We start from the raw sequence: 17,418 nt of genomic DNA on the forward strand, positions 1-17,418 counted from the left end.
GTTGGTTTACTTGAACCCAGAACTATTATTTTTAATACAGTGAGTTGTATATCTTTTTATATGGGAGTTTTTGGGTGTGTGTGTGTGTGTGTGTAAACATTAGCCTAAAATTAATGATTATTATAATTCATACACCCTAACTATGCACTGTCCCACAGTTTCCATGTTACAAGATATTCAACTCACTGTATTAAAAATAATAGTTCTGGGTTCAAGTAAACCAACGTAGTGAATAGGATTTATAAAAGCTAAGATAATCACTTAATTCCAGATACTCAAACACGCTACTTAAAAAGCCTAGGTAACATGCAAATTTATAGATTTTTAAATTGATATATAAGAAAAACAAATAGGCTTGATAACATGGGTGGATTTATTTTATAAGATTCAAGTGCAAACTTAAAAATAAGAACAAACAAAGCTTTTCAAGAATAAACACAAAAATCTAAGGAACAATCCTACAATCGTGCATTTTAACAGAAAGTACAAATATGAGTATAAAATTTGTAACTACATTCAAAATTAAAATTTATCTCTCCAGTTCCCAAATGCCACATGATCTTTAACCTGTTTTCAGCTTGTCACTGTAGAAACATTTGTCATATACTACCAAGAAAATATAGGCAAAGATTACTAGTCAGTCTCTATGAACAAAGAAACAGGATTCTCCCTCACTTTGGACTCTATGAATCATTCATCTGTATTTCATTTCTTAAAAATCATACAATCATACCTTCAATCTATATAAAAAAAGAGTACAAATATCAAGGAAATAAGACCCTTTCATGTAATTAAAGCAAAAAATCATGAGTGTTCAACATAGAAATGCACACACTTATAATCAATAGTAAGCACAGCTTTATTTGATGGCTGACATGTAATAATTGTGAACAATTTAAATAGGTATAAAAATGGAGATCAAAATCTTTAGGCTCAAATACTTAAAAAGTCACTATGAATATGGAAAATAGTTCTGTTTACATAAACATGTATATTTCTGATGAAAAGTCAGGGGGCAGTGGCATCTCCCTGGTCCCTTAACGTGTTTGGATTTTCATGAAGAATTAGCAGCACCCAACCTTGTATTAATTGCGTGATTCTTAAGGACCTAGTTGGCAGTGTTCCAGCTTTGGGAGATGGGAGTGGGTGGGGTGCAAGTATCTTAAATAAGATAGTATGCATGCACTCACATTTTAAAATTGCCATTCCAAATGGGGTACATATACTGGAAAATCCTTTAAAAAAAAACCCACTTTTGAAGGATAAACAGTGCACTAGGAGGAAGTAGAAGCTGAATAGTAGTCTACTTGATAATGTCTCCATCACGCTTCAAAGGCAAGATGGAAGCATGAGAATACTCACAGATAACTTCAGGGAAAACTTGCCTCAAATTTTATTTTGCAGAACACTGAAAAGAAACTTTTACAAAAACCTTCGCTGTTGCTTAGAATACCAGATGATTTTTTTTTCGTTATTACCACCATATACATAACATTTAAATAATTTTTCATAAATATTTTAGAGCACAAAGAACTCATTTTGTTGTAGTGGTGGCCCACGTCTGTACAACGCAATGTAAGCAACATATATATATTATATACACACAAACACACACATACGTGTGCGTGTGTGTGTGTGCATAAAATGATTATGAAAAAAGTGCAAAGAATAACAGTATTAAGAATTTTTGCTTTTTACAGTAACTATGGTTCAAGTGCGAATATCTATCAAGAATATATATAATTCCAGATTTTAGCTGAAGATTTAAAAAGAAACTCACACTCCAAGTTACTGTACAGACAGTCCTTAATCAAGTAACTCTGCCCTTCTCCCAAATCTAGCATTTCCAGTTTCTAAACTCTTCACAAAACAGGAAAAGTGGTAACAGTGTTTTCTTCCCTTTAACTTCCCCAGGCTCATCCAAGACATTGAATCACCCGTAGGTTTGAACAAGATTTTGAGGAAGTCATTTATCATAACCCGCTTTGCTGAAATTAAAGCAAAATGAAAGGCTCTCTGACATGCACACTTACCGATCAAGAATCAACCAGCAACAGCAAACAGACCATAAATTACAAATGTAATTTAATACAAGCACAATTTTAAAACCAAGCCCTGTTATCAAAGTTAAATTCCGAGTCTAAATCTCTTCCCCAGGTTCAGTGCTACGCAAGGATCCTACTTCTGAGTGCTTAGGATTCTATCAGCTTTCTAACAGAAAAGCAAGGTATCTTGTTGAATTCTGATTGACTTTCTAACACGTTCCCCTTGGTCTTAGTCTTTCACTAGATCACACACAGAAAGGTCACTTTTACAAAGTGGACATTCCTCTTAAGACATTTAAATAATTACAGTTGCTGACTTTAGTTCTCATCCACAGGACAGTTCAGCTTTCCTTCAAAGACATTACGAGATTTTTTTTTTTTGGTATGTGTGTGTTGTTTTAGTCTTAACTTCAGGCACTGTAATTATTCACAATATTACAATGATTCTATGTCTAACCTACATGACAATTATGATCTTAAAATAATACCTTCTAAGATACTGATTCCATATATTGCCGCTGCTTTTTTTTTCCCCTTCAAGATAAATGGTTGGAAGAGGATTTCAAAGCCTGGTGGCACTTATGCTTTGAGTAGTGTTAACACGTAATTTTGTCATGATTATTATAGAAACTTCTGAACTAGGAAGACATAGACACTGGAAGCTGTAAATTTCTTCAACTACATCTATTCCAAATCCAATTTATTCACTTTAGCATGGAGTATCTTTTGTTTATAAAAACAAGTGTATCTAAGGCTAATTTTTAAAAACAGAATTTCTGCTCTAACTTAACGCAGCTAAAGGAAAATGTCTTTTCAATTTCAGCTTCACTAGGACTATGTGATTTAAAGTAGACTCAACTATTTTAATCACTTTGGGTTGTTTTTGTTTCTTGTCTTTAGAAGATACACCTTACATTCTAACAAAGATCAACAAAGGCTTAAACTCTAGAACTAAAAAACCATCAGGCCACCTCCTGTGCAAATGTAAATAAGAGAGCTGCATTTTATTTGCCTCCATACATTCGCTCAATGTCTTTGAGATAATGGTTCTTCAACTCCTTCCTTTTCAGCTTGAAGGCATCTGTTACCAAACCAGTTTCAGGGGTCCATGGCTCTGGGCTCAGTCGAACCTTGATGGGAATTTCAAATCGCTCCAATTTCACTGAAATAAAAAGAGAGACGGGTAGGAGAGAGGCAGAGGAAAAGTAGAAAGGAGGAGAAAGAGAGGGGGAAAAAAACAATGAATCCAACATTGAATTTTCAGAATTCATGGCCTAGATGATGCAATAAATAAAATTTATTTATTGGCATGTCAATTAACAATATGACAACCTTTCTCAAGGTCTACATAGGAAGCTTTGCTCACAAAGACACACACCCCAGCTTCCTCTTAGAGCCTTTATACCACAGTTCCTCTGTCTGGATTGGTTTTCCAGATGTGTCTACTAACATCCAGAACTCCTCTGTTTGTAACAAAAAAGACTAGAGTTTTCTGTCATTATACACACACACACACACACACACACACACACACACATATATATATATCCTCATATTTTATGACCAAACTTAATTCAATGCTTGTATTTCCCTCCAAACATATTATATGTTTGTCTCAACCACTACAATGCAAGCTCCATGAAAGGTTTTTATTTTGCTGAGTTCGTTAGACTAGACCAAGAGTCCTCAATAAATTCATACAAATCTATTAAGTCATTCCATAAAAAATTAAGCCTCTAGAAAAATATTCCTTAAAAGCTGTATTATATGATCAAATGTGAACCAACATGGTATTTATTTGGTATAATAGTGTTTAAATAGTGTATGAACAGATATAGTACATATTGTGTGGGAGTTACAAAATTCAGTTTATGTCAGGAGAAATAAGAAATTAAAAACTTAGAAGTAGCTGGAGGTAGAATATACCTTTAATCCCAGCACTCAGGATGCAGAGACAGGTGAATTTCTGTGAGTTCCAGTCTAGCCAAGTCTACACAGTGAGACTCTGTCATAAAAATAAAAGTATCCCCAAAGTATGTATTAACATAAGCTCACTATAAAAATTCTGAAGGTCAGACATGTTACTCTACATGTGAGCTTGATTTTTTTATAAAATAAACAATAAAAATAATAACTTAAAATAAAACTTGTGCATACTTCCAAAGCTACTACCCACCAGCCTTGGTGACATTAGAAAATGCTTTGAGAAAATATGATGCTGAATATGAAAAGAATAATCTCTCACATATTATGTAGTATCATGTTGCCTCAAGCAATCCCTAAATGGGTAGAGAAAAACCATAAACCTTGCCTGAGTTAATATCTACTCTTCTCTCACATTATGGCTCAGTTATAGAAAGGAACCTGAGATACCTGCCCCCTGGATCAAGGGAAATCTCAACTACAGATCTGGTTCCAGGGCCTGGAGTAAGCAGGACCTGGAGCAAGGTGGGGAAGCCTGGAGCGAGGGGCGGGGGGGCTGGAATGAGTAGGGGCACAGCAAGAGGGAGAAGGGAAGGGGAAGAAAGACAACTTTCATTTCCTTTTATGTTCCCTACTTAAAAAGGTCTAACTGCAGAAATACTACAAAATTGGTACACCATTTCAGTTGTACACAAGTTAATTGCAGAAATACTACAAAATTGGTACACCATTTCAGTTGTACACAAGTTAATGACAGAATGTTTTTAAATGTCCTATCATTAGCTACATTACCATTTAAGGTATAACAAAAAGGGATGCTTGGGGTGGTGTCATTCTGAGAACTTCCCATCATTAATTAGTTCATAGTCAGGAGAGAAACGGACCATCACAGTTGCTTACAAGAATGAAGTAACCTCCAACAAATGAGAAAGATGAGGACTGAAGAACCAGTAATTTTCCATGTGCATTTTCCCTGAATAAACCTGAACATTACAAAGGTGATCCTGCAGGTGGCAGCATATCAATGTTTTTGCTGTTGCTGTTTTTAAAGTAAGTGTGTGTGTGTATGTGTGTGTGTGTGTGTGTGTGTGTGTGTGTGTACACCACAGAGGAAGGAAGGAGCTAGATTTCCTGGATCTGGAGCTCTAGGATCATGATTATCATTCAGTATCCAAATAATATATATTTTAATTATATATCTCACTCCAAGAACAGGAATGTTATGGGAACCTAATGAGTACTAGGATTTTTTCTTCTGCTTTCTATATGCAATTACAATGCAGCTTGACATTCCCCAGTTATCCTCATACAGTTCAATACAGAGTGATAAGTACTTTATTAGCATCTCAATAACTAAGGATAACTGGTAGCTGCCTCTAGTGGGCAGGTTATTGGCTGAAATAGTTTATGAGATACCATATTCAAAGAAAAATCAGAATATGTATCAAAGAAGGTTCAGGGAGCCTGGAGACAGTAACATTAGACTTGTTTATAAATAATAAAATTACCCTGAAGAAAGCATTACATACTTAAGCAACTTTACAATGTGATTAATAGAAAAATGAACTCTGAAATTTAAAATATTTAGAGTGCTCAGGATTCAGAAAGTTCTTGGGGAAATAAGATATTGAAGTTGAAAAAGGGTATTATAAACTATATTTTAAAACCTAAGTGAAAAAATATGTTGCCTTTAGAAATAAAAGAGGCATTTGGCATCACTGCTAAGGAAATGTCTGTGACAGAAATAAAAGCCAGTGGAACATTCCTGATGAAATTAGAACCACTCTGACAATGAGGGAAAAAAACTTCTGTAATCTCCTTTCCTTTTGATCCCAAAATTCCATGTTTAGTATTCACACCAAGAAGACAATCACACACAGGCTGATGAGATGGCTCAGTTGCAAAAGGTCTCGTGGAAAGATCCTTTCTCAAAGAAAACAAAGTAGATGGTCCCCCACATGCATAACTGCACTCACCTGAACATGCAGACATCCACACAAACCAAAACTGTCACACAAGAAAATATTGTAGAAAAGATGTTTCTGTAAGTGAGGGAAAGTACTACTCACCTAAAATAGATCAGATTTAAATATTTGTTTTCTGAAAAAAAAAAAGGCGCTCACAAATTAAAGATGATGATGAAATTATGTTGCTACTGACTGAGAAACAGCTGATGATATTGACAAGTGAAGCTGATGCAGGAAGCAAGAAGAGGTAACTCCACCCAGGGACTTTTACATACTTCCCTTTAATTTTCTGTATTGTCCAATATTTCATGATTACAGCTAACTAGTAATTAAGAAAATTATTACTTTTATCATTTAAATAAAACGATTAAAAAAGAGGTAAACAAAGCTGACATAGGGAGTGCAAAGTTCCTCTCTACTACTCCTAGCCTAAAGTAATTTTTCCTGGGAGGCAGAGGTAAGAGGATCACTCCAAGTTTCAGGATATCCTGATTTAATTGGTAAGCTCTAGGCTAGTCAGGAATACATAAAGAGATATTGTCTCAATATTTTTTTAATGAAAAACTCATTAACTATAATCAAGTAAGTGAAATGAGGAAAAGGCACTGAGTGGGAAAGTTCAATTACGTCTCGAGAAGAAAAACAAAAGAATCACTGCTAATTGACTCAGAGAAGGTGAAAATAACGGCCAACCAGAAACGATGCCAACCAAGCATTCTCAATAGAGGGTCTAGGGCAGGGAGCCCTGAGGACAGTATGCCTCTGAAAACAAGGTGGAAGGGTGATACAAAAAAAGCAATGGAGTCAATCCTCAAGTTCTCTCTCACTCTGTGCTGCCCCTCCAGCACCAGCCTGCTAGCTAGTTGGTTTTTGTGGACTACAATACATGAAGCACAGCAGAGCTAGGATTAAGGCTGCCAAAAAGGATTTGGTGAAGTTTTCCTCACTCCATCTCCCCGACAATACCTTGTTCTCTTTGGCTATCAGAATATTGGCAGTCAAACTAAGAGCATCTATGCAAAAGATGAGAGAAGCTTCATTTTAGAATGGAGTGGTCCAAGAGGGGGAAAGGATGCACATGTGAAGAACTTTTCAGTGAAGCTTAGGAAGAGTTGAGTGTTTTTAAGTAGTTCCTTTTAAAATATGGATAAACACACAAGGATCAACAGAAACTCAGAACCCAGAAGATGTCGCTGTCCTAATGGTCATTCATTGCCCAATTCTTTGTGTGATCTGACATCCTGACCAATGATCAGGTAAATCCTTTGGAATATATAAAGACCTGTAGCCTTTACCAAAGGCCAAGAATGTCATCAGGCCTATAGCAGAGAGTTCCCTACTTTGCTGTGAATCTGCCTGATGTACTCATTATATACTTGAAAAGTGTTTTGATTCATGACCTTTTGTGCTCTGTTACCTCATTTGAATATAGCTGAGGCAACTTAAATCTGGGGTCCAGGATCATGACCATTGATTTTTTTTCTCCAGAATAATCATTCTTCTTGGGGAATTAAAAAAAAAAAAAACAAAAGCCTTTGAATTCAAACTAGGGAGAAAGGAATTTTTAAAGTCACTTTATAGTGACTAAGCAAATAAGTCAGCAAGAGGACATTACAATGCTAAAACATACATGCCCCAAATACACACATACCCACTTTCATAAAATACTAGTGGATAAAAAGTCTGACTAACTCCAGCACAGTAGCAATGGGTCAACACCTGAGTATCACCAACTGACAGTTCATTCCAACAAGCAAAGGAACATGTGACTTAAGTGACATCATAAAGCAAATAGACTTTAGTAGATAGCTATGGAATATTCCTTCTAAGCACTGCAGAATACATTTTTTTCTTAGAAGTCCATGGAATGCCAAAATATATTAAGACACAAAACAAGTCTTTCTTAGAAAATACACAGAAACTAAAATAATCCCCTGTATTCTGATAACAGAAATAGACCACAAATCAAGAACAAAGAGAAACTCTAGAGAGCTCACAGAATCACTGAGAGTAAACAATACAGGGGAGAACCCCATTGAAACATATCCTACTAAACTGGAAAGTCTGAACAAAATCAATGAATTTCTAGATGGATATAACCTTAAAAGATTAATTCAAGATGTGATAAACAAAGCAGATCTACAATTAATGAAACTGGAAGAACAACTAAAATCTCCCAACTAAAAATGTCCAGGTCTAGATAGATTCACTGATGGTTTTTAAGAGATCTCCAAGAACTAATAATAATGCTTCTTAAGTTATTCCATAAAATAGGAAATGAGCATGGTGTTGCCAAAAAAAAACAAAAACTCTATGAAACTACTATCTCTCTAATATCAAAATCAAAGATAGAAACTAGAAAAGTATAGATCAGCCCAATAAAGATAAATGCAAGAAAAAGCAACAAAATTCAAGAACATATCAATATCAAACCTTTCACTATGATCATGTTGGCTTAACCCCAGAGATGGCTCGACAAATGTACATCAATAAACGTTATAAACTACTTAACTACTCAAGAAAATCACCTGGTTCTCCTGACAGACGCAGAAAGGCTCTGGGCAAAAATCCAACATTCCACCTAGTGCATGCCTTTAATCCCAGCACTTGGAAGACAGAGGCAGGTGATCTCTGTGAGTTTGAGACCAGCCTGGTCTGTAAAATAAGTTCCAGGATGCCCAGAGCTATACAGAGAAACCCTGTCTCAAAAACCAACAAACCAAACCAAACAAACAAAATCCAACATTCCTTAATATTAAAAGTCCCTGCAGAAACTCAGAACTGAAGGAACATATCTAAATACTATAAAGGAATCCTCAGAGCAGCAGCAATAACAGGGGTAACTTTAACTGCTTTCTGATTGGATTTCAGGATTGCTCATTAGAAAGAATTCATTCCCAGCAGCATTGTAAATCTGCTCCAAAACTTATATCCAGGCATACCATAGCCCTAGGAGTAGCCTACTTTTGTTTTGGTAAAACAGGCATGCAAACCAACTGCCTTCTAAATATTTATGTTTATATCCACAGACGTGCACTGTTCTCAACCTTGCTCAGAAGTTTCTTTGGGGAGTAGGCAGCAATAAATATACAGACTCATAATTATCCAAGAATTGAGGATAAGTGACTGTGAATGAGTATTCAAGCCCTAAATAGCATGACTCTCAAAACCCCGTCCTCCCTGCCCAAGGGTGAAGAAGCACTGTGGAAGAGAAACTAGGAAGAATGTAAAAGATGGAAGATGGGGACCGTGGTGAGGAGTGCTGTGAAATGCTGCCAGTCAAAACTTCAACATGTTGGCAGAACATCTCACAAGGCCCCACACTTAGAGCCAAGGAGTTATTGGGGCAGCTGATACCTGTTCCTCGGAAGTGTGGCACCCTACATTCATGCACATGTAGGCAGTACTAATGGGACTTAGTGGGCTATTAAAAGAGAGAAAAGGACATGAAATTGGAAGATCCATTGTTGGATTAGGTCTGAGGAAAGTTGGAGGAAAATAGATTATGATTAAAACTCTCTCTCTCTCTCTCTTTCTCTCTCTCTCTCTCTCTCTCTCTCTCTCTCTCTCTCCATATATATATATACGTATATATTCTTTAAGAATATATATATGTATATATATAATATATGTACATTTTATATATATATAAAATATACATATATATATATATATATGTAATTTTTAATGAACAAGAATATTATTTAATTGCTGAGTTGATTTTATATCTACACACATACACACATAATACATTGAGATTTTTAGAAAAAGAAAGATATAAAGAGTTGGGTGACAAATGTTTTAAGAGGAGTTGATTGGAAGTAGCAAGGAATGGATACAATCAAGATGCATTGTATATGTGTTTGAATTTTTAATGTAATGCACAAAATATTTATTAGGTGACTTTTATGGAATTCAACAGCTTAGCAATTTCTTACTGGCATTTGCAGCTTCTCGAATTTCTTTCAGTATTTCAGCTTCCATGGCGGGATTATTACAAATATCAACCCAAGATCCTTCTACTCCCTTCTGTTGTGCCAAAAGAGTCAACTTCTTCTGGTTAGGAACCACAAAACTGATCACATAGGATTGGTCACTGAAAAATTATAATATTAAGAAGTAATATTATAATTTCAATATGACAGTATAGTAGAAATAACTCTAAATATACATATTATATGATATTAATAAAAAAAAGGAAAGTAGTTATCTCACAGGATTTTGACGTAGATAAACTTGGACTGAAAATTCACCATGTACTACCTATGTTGAACTTTTGGGGAAATTATTCATGCTAAGTCTCAATTGCTATGGATCGTATATGAAAGAACTTGTGGCATAGGTTAAATCAGATAGTAAACACTTAGGAAGACATGGGAGATGTCTAATAAAGAACTATAATAAATTAGTTTCTGGAAAAGATCTTCATGTTGTTAAGTAAATACAAGAACTTTCATGTTCATTTTCCTAACCACAAAGTTCTAAAAGAAGTTTGATGGTATCTGAATGTTTACATACAATCAAATTTATTTTATAATGTTCCTTTTACTGTAGGTATATGAAACACAAAACAGGGCTACTCTTTGTCTGGCAAGATAGTGATCAAGTCTGATGACCTGAATTTGATCTCCAGGACCCAAATGGCAGTAAGAGACAACCTGCACAAGTTGTCCCACATAAATTTCCCCCAACAAACACAAAAGAGATGATACACAGATAGACAGACAGATAAAAGAGTTACCTTTTGGCAAAAGCACAGATGTTGTCGATCAGTGGACAATTCTTCAGGGCAGCTTCGACTTTCCCAAGAGATACATATTCTCCTGCTTGTAACTTCACCAGATCTTTCTTACGATCTAGAATCACAAAAGACATGGGTTCTCAAATTAAATCAGACATTGGTGGTTGTCTCTTGGGAGGCCTGCTCTTCTCTGAATGGAGATGGAGCGGGAGTGGATCTGAGGAAGAAAAAAGGTGGGAGGCAGCTAGGGGGAGTGGAGGTGGGGAAACTATGATTAGGATATATTGTATGAGCTAAGAATCTATTTTCAGTAAAAAAAAAAAATACAAATCCATAGTTTGTTGCATTGTGGCATATATAAATCTGATTTCATTTCAATTTATTACCTTAATCTTTATTTATAAAGATATTTCCTCTAAAATCTTGACATATTTGTGTATACATATATATATATAGTTTAATAAATACATATATTTTTAATATATAAAATTATATGTGTATACATATAAATTCTCATGTATACTGCTAAAAACACGCACCAAATATTAAAGATCCAGCACTCAGGTATCTAAGTTCTAAGCCAGTGTGATCTCTTCAAGTTCAGTCTGAGGTATATGTAAGAAGTCTGTCTCAAATCAGTCAAATCAGTTTTCTCCAATGCAGTGTTACCAGGTATATCAACCACATATCAGAGCAGGGCCCATTTCTAGCAGTAGTTAGCCAAACACACACACACACACACACACACACACACACACACACACACGACTCCATGGTATTTGTTTGCTTCTTCTTTTTTGTCTTACTGGAGTTTTTTTTTTTTTTGGTTATTTTGACTTTCATTTTATCTTTTTCTTTTAAGAGAAGGAGTGTATGTGCAAGTTTGAGAGGGCACAAAATTAAGTAGGAAGGTAAGATCTGGGAGGACTGGAGGAGGTTAAAACATAATCAAAATATACAGTTTGAAAAAAGTTAAAGAATGTACTTAAATAAGTATTAGCTAAAGGTTATATACTACACAACTGTTAACATCTTATCATATTCCTAAATATTACAATGATCTTATCATACTCAGAATTCTAGTGACCCAGTGACGTTAAGGGAAGGAACAGAACTTTGGAGCATTAGAATAGGAATGGGAACTTCATCTGGTACAGGCTGTGAGACTTGGCATTTCAGCTAACATCTCTCCACCTCACTCGCATCAGTGATAATGGTGCCTACCCCACAGAAGCATGTCACAGTCTATTCCGTAAAAAGCACACTCAACAAATGCCAATTCCCACATTCCCTATTTGACATTTTCTTTGTAAAGTGACAGTGCTATAAGAAAGTACTGTCATAGGATGGCTCATCCTGAGTAATTATTAGCCTGCTTAAAATCCTTTGTATGAATGATGTGTTGCCTACCAACAGCAATAGTAAGGAGACAGAGGAGTAGGAGGACGGGGGAGGAGGGTTGTGATCAAAACTCATTGTACTCCTGGATGAAAAATTAGGTTTTCTAAAAAAGACTGTGCTAGATGCTTTTCGACAAAAGACCCTCTCTGACATTCTGCTAACCCTAACAGCTTCCTTTTGCATTTTAAACCTGCAGCAGCAGTGTGCACGTGCACTGTATATGTACACGTGTATTGATAATATTTATACATTTCGATCACAATTGTTTAGTCTCTCTTCAGAATGCACAAATGTAAGGTTACATAGAAGCCATTGGGATAATAAATAATCCTCTAATACACGCGGCGGGGGGGGGGGGGTTAGAGAGATATTCTGTGACATGCCTCACACGAAAGCATGAGGACCTGAGTTCAGATCTCCAGGACCCACATAAAAGCTAGCCAGTGGCATGTATGTTCAAGCTCAGTGTTGGGAGAAGGGCTGAAACAGGTAGATTCCTGAAGCTCATTGACCAAGAAGCCCAGACAAACTGATGAGTTCCAAGTTCAGTGAGATACTGTCTCAAAAGAAGAAGCCAGAAAGTGATTAAGAAGACACCCTCTGGGTCCTTCTTCAACCTCTGCCCTCTTCTTCAACCTCTGCCCTCTGGGTTTACCCACACATCTATGTGCACAGACACACACCAAGTACAAACACCATACACACATGCAAACTCAAGAGAAGCCAGATATGGTGACACACGGATATAATTCCTGTTCATAGGCGTCTGAAGCAGAAGCTTGGGAGTTCAAGGCCAGGCTGTGCTACATTACTTTATAACTAGATTTTGTTGTCTAATACAACCACGTCTCAAAAACAAGTTATACTGGTAGGGGATACGGAGGGGCTTAGGATATAGATGCATAGTACTCCTCTAGTATATATAAAGCCCTAGGTTTGCTCCACAATAGATGGGAATAGGAAAAATTATGAATATGATTGTCTAGGAAAAAAGTTTATCAGCTTTTTAATGAATCAGCAGATCAATGTTAACGATCAAGATAAAACTTCCCAGGAAATGACTAATTACATTCCGCTCAGATACTGTGAAGTAGAGCCACAGATTAAATGCGTCACTAGAACTATGACCAAGTGACCGTATCACTAGAAGACAGGATAGACCCTGGAGAGTAGACCTTGCAGCTTGTTAATGTTTAAACCTTTGCTTATTTAAAGTGAACACATGATTTCTTTTGAAGTTGTGTTTTGAATGTAAACGTCTACTTCCGTAAGACCATTTTTTTTTTAAATGCCAAAGCAACACACATTTTCAAAAGAACAGATGGGTGCTGAAGACTGAAATGACCTTTTTCTAACTCTGACAGATAGAGCCATAGAAAGGGGTACCAGGAAAAACAGGGCTGCATGATGCTCGCTGAGAAACTGGGGAGAAGGAACGCTAAAAATCATGTATGCATGTCACCGTAGTTATACAGAGTCCTGTAGTAAGCAAAAGAGGTCTTTCCTGAATTATTTTTTTGTTTATTCATTGATGGATCTGTTATTCACTTTCCTCTTCACTTTCCCCCTCCCCTCCTCAAACACTGCTACTACTGTTGCTACTACTTCAAAAGACACAGGCACTTCTCTGAGTATCTCTTACCTCATCTAACACTAGCAGTTTCTCTGTGAGGTTGGTGGTATCTCTATTTCACAGATGGAGCTTAGGCACGAGGGCATAAGTAAAGGAGCCTTGCAGAGATTTGGAACAAATCAATCTATGGACCCTGCTGATGACCTGACCTATGGTATTTTTCAGGCTCACTGAAGAAACTATAGAAGAGAGAACACACTGACCTATAATCTGTAAGCATCCATCAGGATGGAATTCTCCAATATCCCCAGTGCAAAACCACCTTTGTCCATTTTCATCCACAGAATAATCTTCTGCTGTTTTCTCTTCATTTTTAAAGTATCCCATGGAGATATTCTGGCCACCAATCACGATTTCGCCTCTGGGGTTTGGCTTATCATGAACTGTATAGCCACCTAGAAATATTTTTAAAAACTCAGTTATTATCCTAAAACAAAATTTTTCTTTTATAAAGTCTTTATTACAATTATTTTTGTGTACACATGTGTACATGCAGGTATGTGCACACATGTACACACCCACATGCCACGGAGCATATCAGTCAGAGAAAACCTTGCAAAAGTTGAATCTTTTCTTCCACTATGTGGGTCCCAAGAAACAGACTCAGGCCTTCGAGCTTGGCAACAAGTTCATTTAGCTACTGAGTCATCTCAATGACTCTTCATTAATTCTTAAAGTTTCTTTGTTGTTCTAAATTTTATATTGTGTTTATGGGAGAACTTTAGTTTACATTTTGTCAGTTCTGTGAGTATAATGAGGTCATAATTTGAGGGACACCAAGGAAAACAGCCACTATTGCAAACCTCCTTCCAACCCCAAACCTTCCCATGACACAAACTTCACACAGAGGACGGAATTAAAGCTTAGAGTTCACAGGACTCTTAACACCCCTGATTTAAGTAAGTCTTCAATGTGCTGCTATCAACACTGCCCAGATTTTATGCTCAGGAAAGTTTCAGGCAGAGACGATAGACAGGAAGTACTAAATGAGCAAGACCAGAGCATTAAATTAAGCAAGAGAAAAGGGGAGGTCATGGGAAATGGGGGAAAACTTTATAGATTTAATTAAACAGTGGTCAGATAATTACTGTCTGGTAGTTATCATCAATTCTTTCTGGCATGGCAAGGCTGTTTAATTATTTGCTTATTTAACAATCCACCATTCTGTAATGTATATTTATTATCCTTTATCGTATCCATTTACAGCTGACTTCAGATCTTTGTAAAAAGAATTATCAACAGTGTGTTTATGGTTCTGGTTTCCTCTAAATGCCTGGCCTCTATAGGTATACATATTTACTGTACAAAATAACTACATAGATGAATACTGACTTGAAATCTGCTAGTTGACCTTGTTGTATAAATGTGTGTGCTGTCTCCCTGACACCTGAAAATCCAGGGTTTCTCCTTCACAACCCCCATGTCATCACTAGCAGAAGTCAGCTTCAAAAGGTACCTCACCCAGGGGAAGCTCTGATTAGAAACTTTTTTCCACCTTGCCATCGAGTATTTCTTAAGCTGAAAATGAGAGAGTGGCTAAAATCTAGACAATTTCCCCACTGAGCATAAGGAATCACAGGAATAGGCAAAACCAAAGAACCACTTGCTATGACAGGCAGCTTCTCGCTTCTGTGCAATCCAAGTCTCAGGGCTCCTGGTGGTTTTCAGTGAGTCTAGAGTCACGGAAGCCTGTGTGAGAAACCCTTACCTTCCTGCCAGTCTTTCAGTTTAATTTCACAGCAAATAAGAGGGGCTCCAACTCTTCCAGTAGTGTAGTCAGTAACTACAGGGGAAAAGGCAACACAACCATTAGTATATAGTAGTTCCGATGTACACACCAAGTCACTAGAAATATAGTGACACTAGATGACAAAAGAGGCCTTACAGGGAGTGAGTGCCAACTCTTTCATTTTTCAGCATTTCTTGTCCAGTCTCCATAGTACAGTTTTGCTTCTCAGGGCTAGATTTTAGATAATTACATCTTTTAAACCCTGCTACAAGTGAAGGACAGGAGGTCTACCATTATCTAACATAGGATTCTGCTGAGACTGAATGTGACAAGAATTCCTGCTGTCTACTCACTGTATGTATCAAATTTCTTGTCTTTGGCCTCCATTTCTTCACCTATAAACACATCAACCTTCATAGAGGTACATGCAGTGAAGACCAAATGTGATGATGAAGCAGTGCTTCCTGCTACCTGTTACAAATAAAATGTCCAAGGACCTGTAACCACTGTTCTTGGGTGGGGATGGCATCATCATCACCATCATCACCATCATCATGATGATGTCATTAGCCCTTCCTTAGCAATCTGTGACTACTCTTAGCAATCATCACATCTTCACAGATGACTTATTATGAACCCAGCATTATAGTAGACATTGCGAGCTAAGGATGATATGACCCAGCCCTCAAAGGCCTTACCAACTGACGACCCAGGGGAACAAAATGTATGGGAAACAGTACAGAGAACACTTAAATCGTCCTCTGTATGTACAAGTGATGACAGAAAGGAGCTGAGGACCTAGGGCACGTCCTATAGAAAGCATATTACAAAACCCTGGCTGCAGCTTTTACAAAACGGCTTCAAATGGAAAGATTACCAGTTGTCTTATCCCAGAGAGTTATGAAGCCAACAACTGAACCTTGAGTACTTCTCAAAAAGGAGTTAGATATGAGATAATCAAGAAATGCAAGATAAGAAAACTGAAGATGCGTCTTATACACTGTGTATCACGATAATGAGGATGTCCTTTGCCATACGTAGATAAGTTGTACTCGCTGCATTAAAAACTAAGGCACCAGGGCCTTTTCCCACGCTCACATCATCCTTCGCATGTTAGCTCGTAATGTTTACTATAGTGCTAAGTTCATAATAAGTCATCTATGAAGATGTGATTAATGAAATAGATGATTTGAATTAACTTACAATCTCAAAAAAGAAAAAGAAATCCACTCTACAATGACATATAGGGGGACATTCATCTTACCCCCATAGGTATGCTATTCACCCCAGTTAATAGTCATAAAGACTTGGGTTACTCCTCCCCCTTTAGGGCCACACACTCCAATCTGTATGTGGAGTACTTGCATTGCTTTCCTTACTCCCTGCGCCTTCCACCTGGAGACTTCTACAAGTACCGTAGTATTCTGGATGTCAGAAGGACCCATGTAAAAAAAAGTAGACTTATGAAAGTTGGAGCAACGATGATTGGCTATGACCAGTCAACAGAAAGGGTATTCCAAAAGAAGAAAAGAGAAATTACAGTGAGGTTAATTTAAGCCCCCACATCTCTGTCAAGAGAGATATGGCTTGCCTAAGGAGAAAAGATAGGTGTATAAGACGATAGACAGGTACAATCGCACTAGATCAAAGGTATCGTGAAAAAATTAGGTAAAGGTGTGTTCACACTTTACACATTCATCAAACAGTGGGTGGGCTAGAGAGGAGGGACTGAAGGGCTGTCATTTCAGAACAGCTGAAGTAATATAAGGTGGGATGACAACTTTGGCCCAGAGGGAAAGGGCAGCCTAGTGAGAGAATGGGGAGATCCAATAGAAAATAGTCTGAGGACTTCAAAGTTGATTAATTCCTGGAATGGTTTCAAAGATGTGATAACACTGACACAACAAATAATTTAGCAATAGGTTGACAGTTTGGAATAGATATATTAGTTTGGACATAGTCAGTGTGAAGTGATAATA

The 17,418-nt window shown here is 37.0% G+C and overlaps 1 protein-coding gene across 5 annotated transcripts in view; it reads right to left on the bottom strand.

The window, feature by feature from the left end:
* Window positions 1-355: 355 nt before the first annotated feature.
* Window positions 356-17,418, bottom strand: part of Acsl4 (acyl-CoA synthetase long chain family member 4) — a 65,865-nt gene continuing 48,802 nt past the window's right edge. For all 5 annotated transcript variants that reach the window (XM_028767465.1, XM_028767464.1, XM_028767463.1 and 2 more), the window contains exons 12-16: window positions 15,419-15,493; window positions 13,914-14,105; window positions 10,677-10,791; window positions 9,874-10,031; window positions 356-3,207 (exon numbers count right to left, since the gene is read on the bottom strand). In XM_028767465.1, coding sequence (XP_028623298.1) covers window positions 3,050-3,207; window positions 9,874-10,031; window positions 10,677-10,791; window positions 13,914-14,105; window positions 15,419-15,493 — 698 coding nt within the window. In that variant the 3' untranslated portion in view covers window positions 356-3,049. The remainder of the gene's footprint in view (window positions 3,208-9,873; window positions 10,032-10,676; window positions 10,792-13,913; window positions 14,106-15,418; window positions 15,494-17,418) is intronic.

This window comes from Grammomys surdaster, unplaced genomic scaffold (genome assembly GCF_004785775.1).
Source record: "Grammomys surdaster isolate TR1022 unplaced genomic scaffold, NIH_TR_1.0 173, whole genome shotgun sequence".
NCBI classification, from domain to species: Eukaryota; Metazoa; Chordata; class Mammalia; order Rodentia; family Muridae; genus Grammomys; species Grammomys surdaster.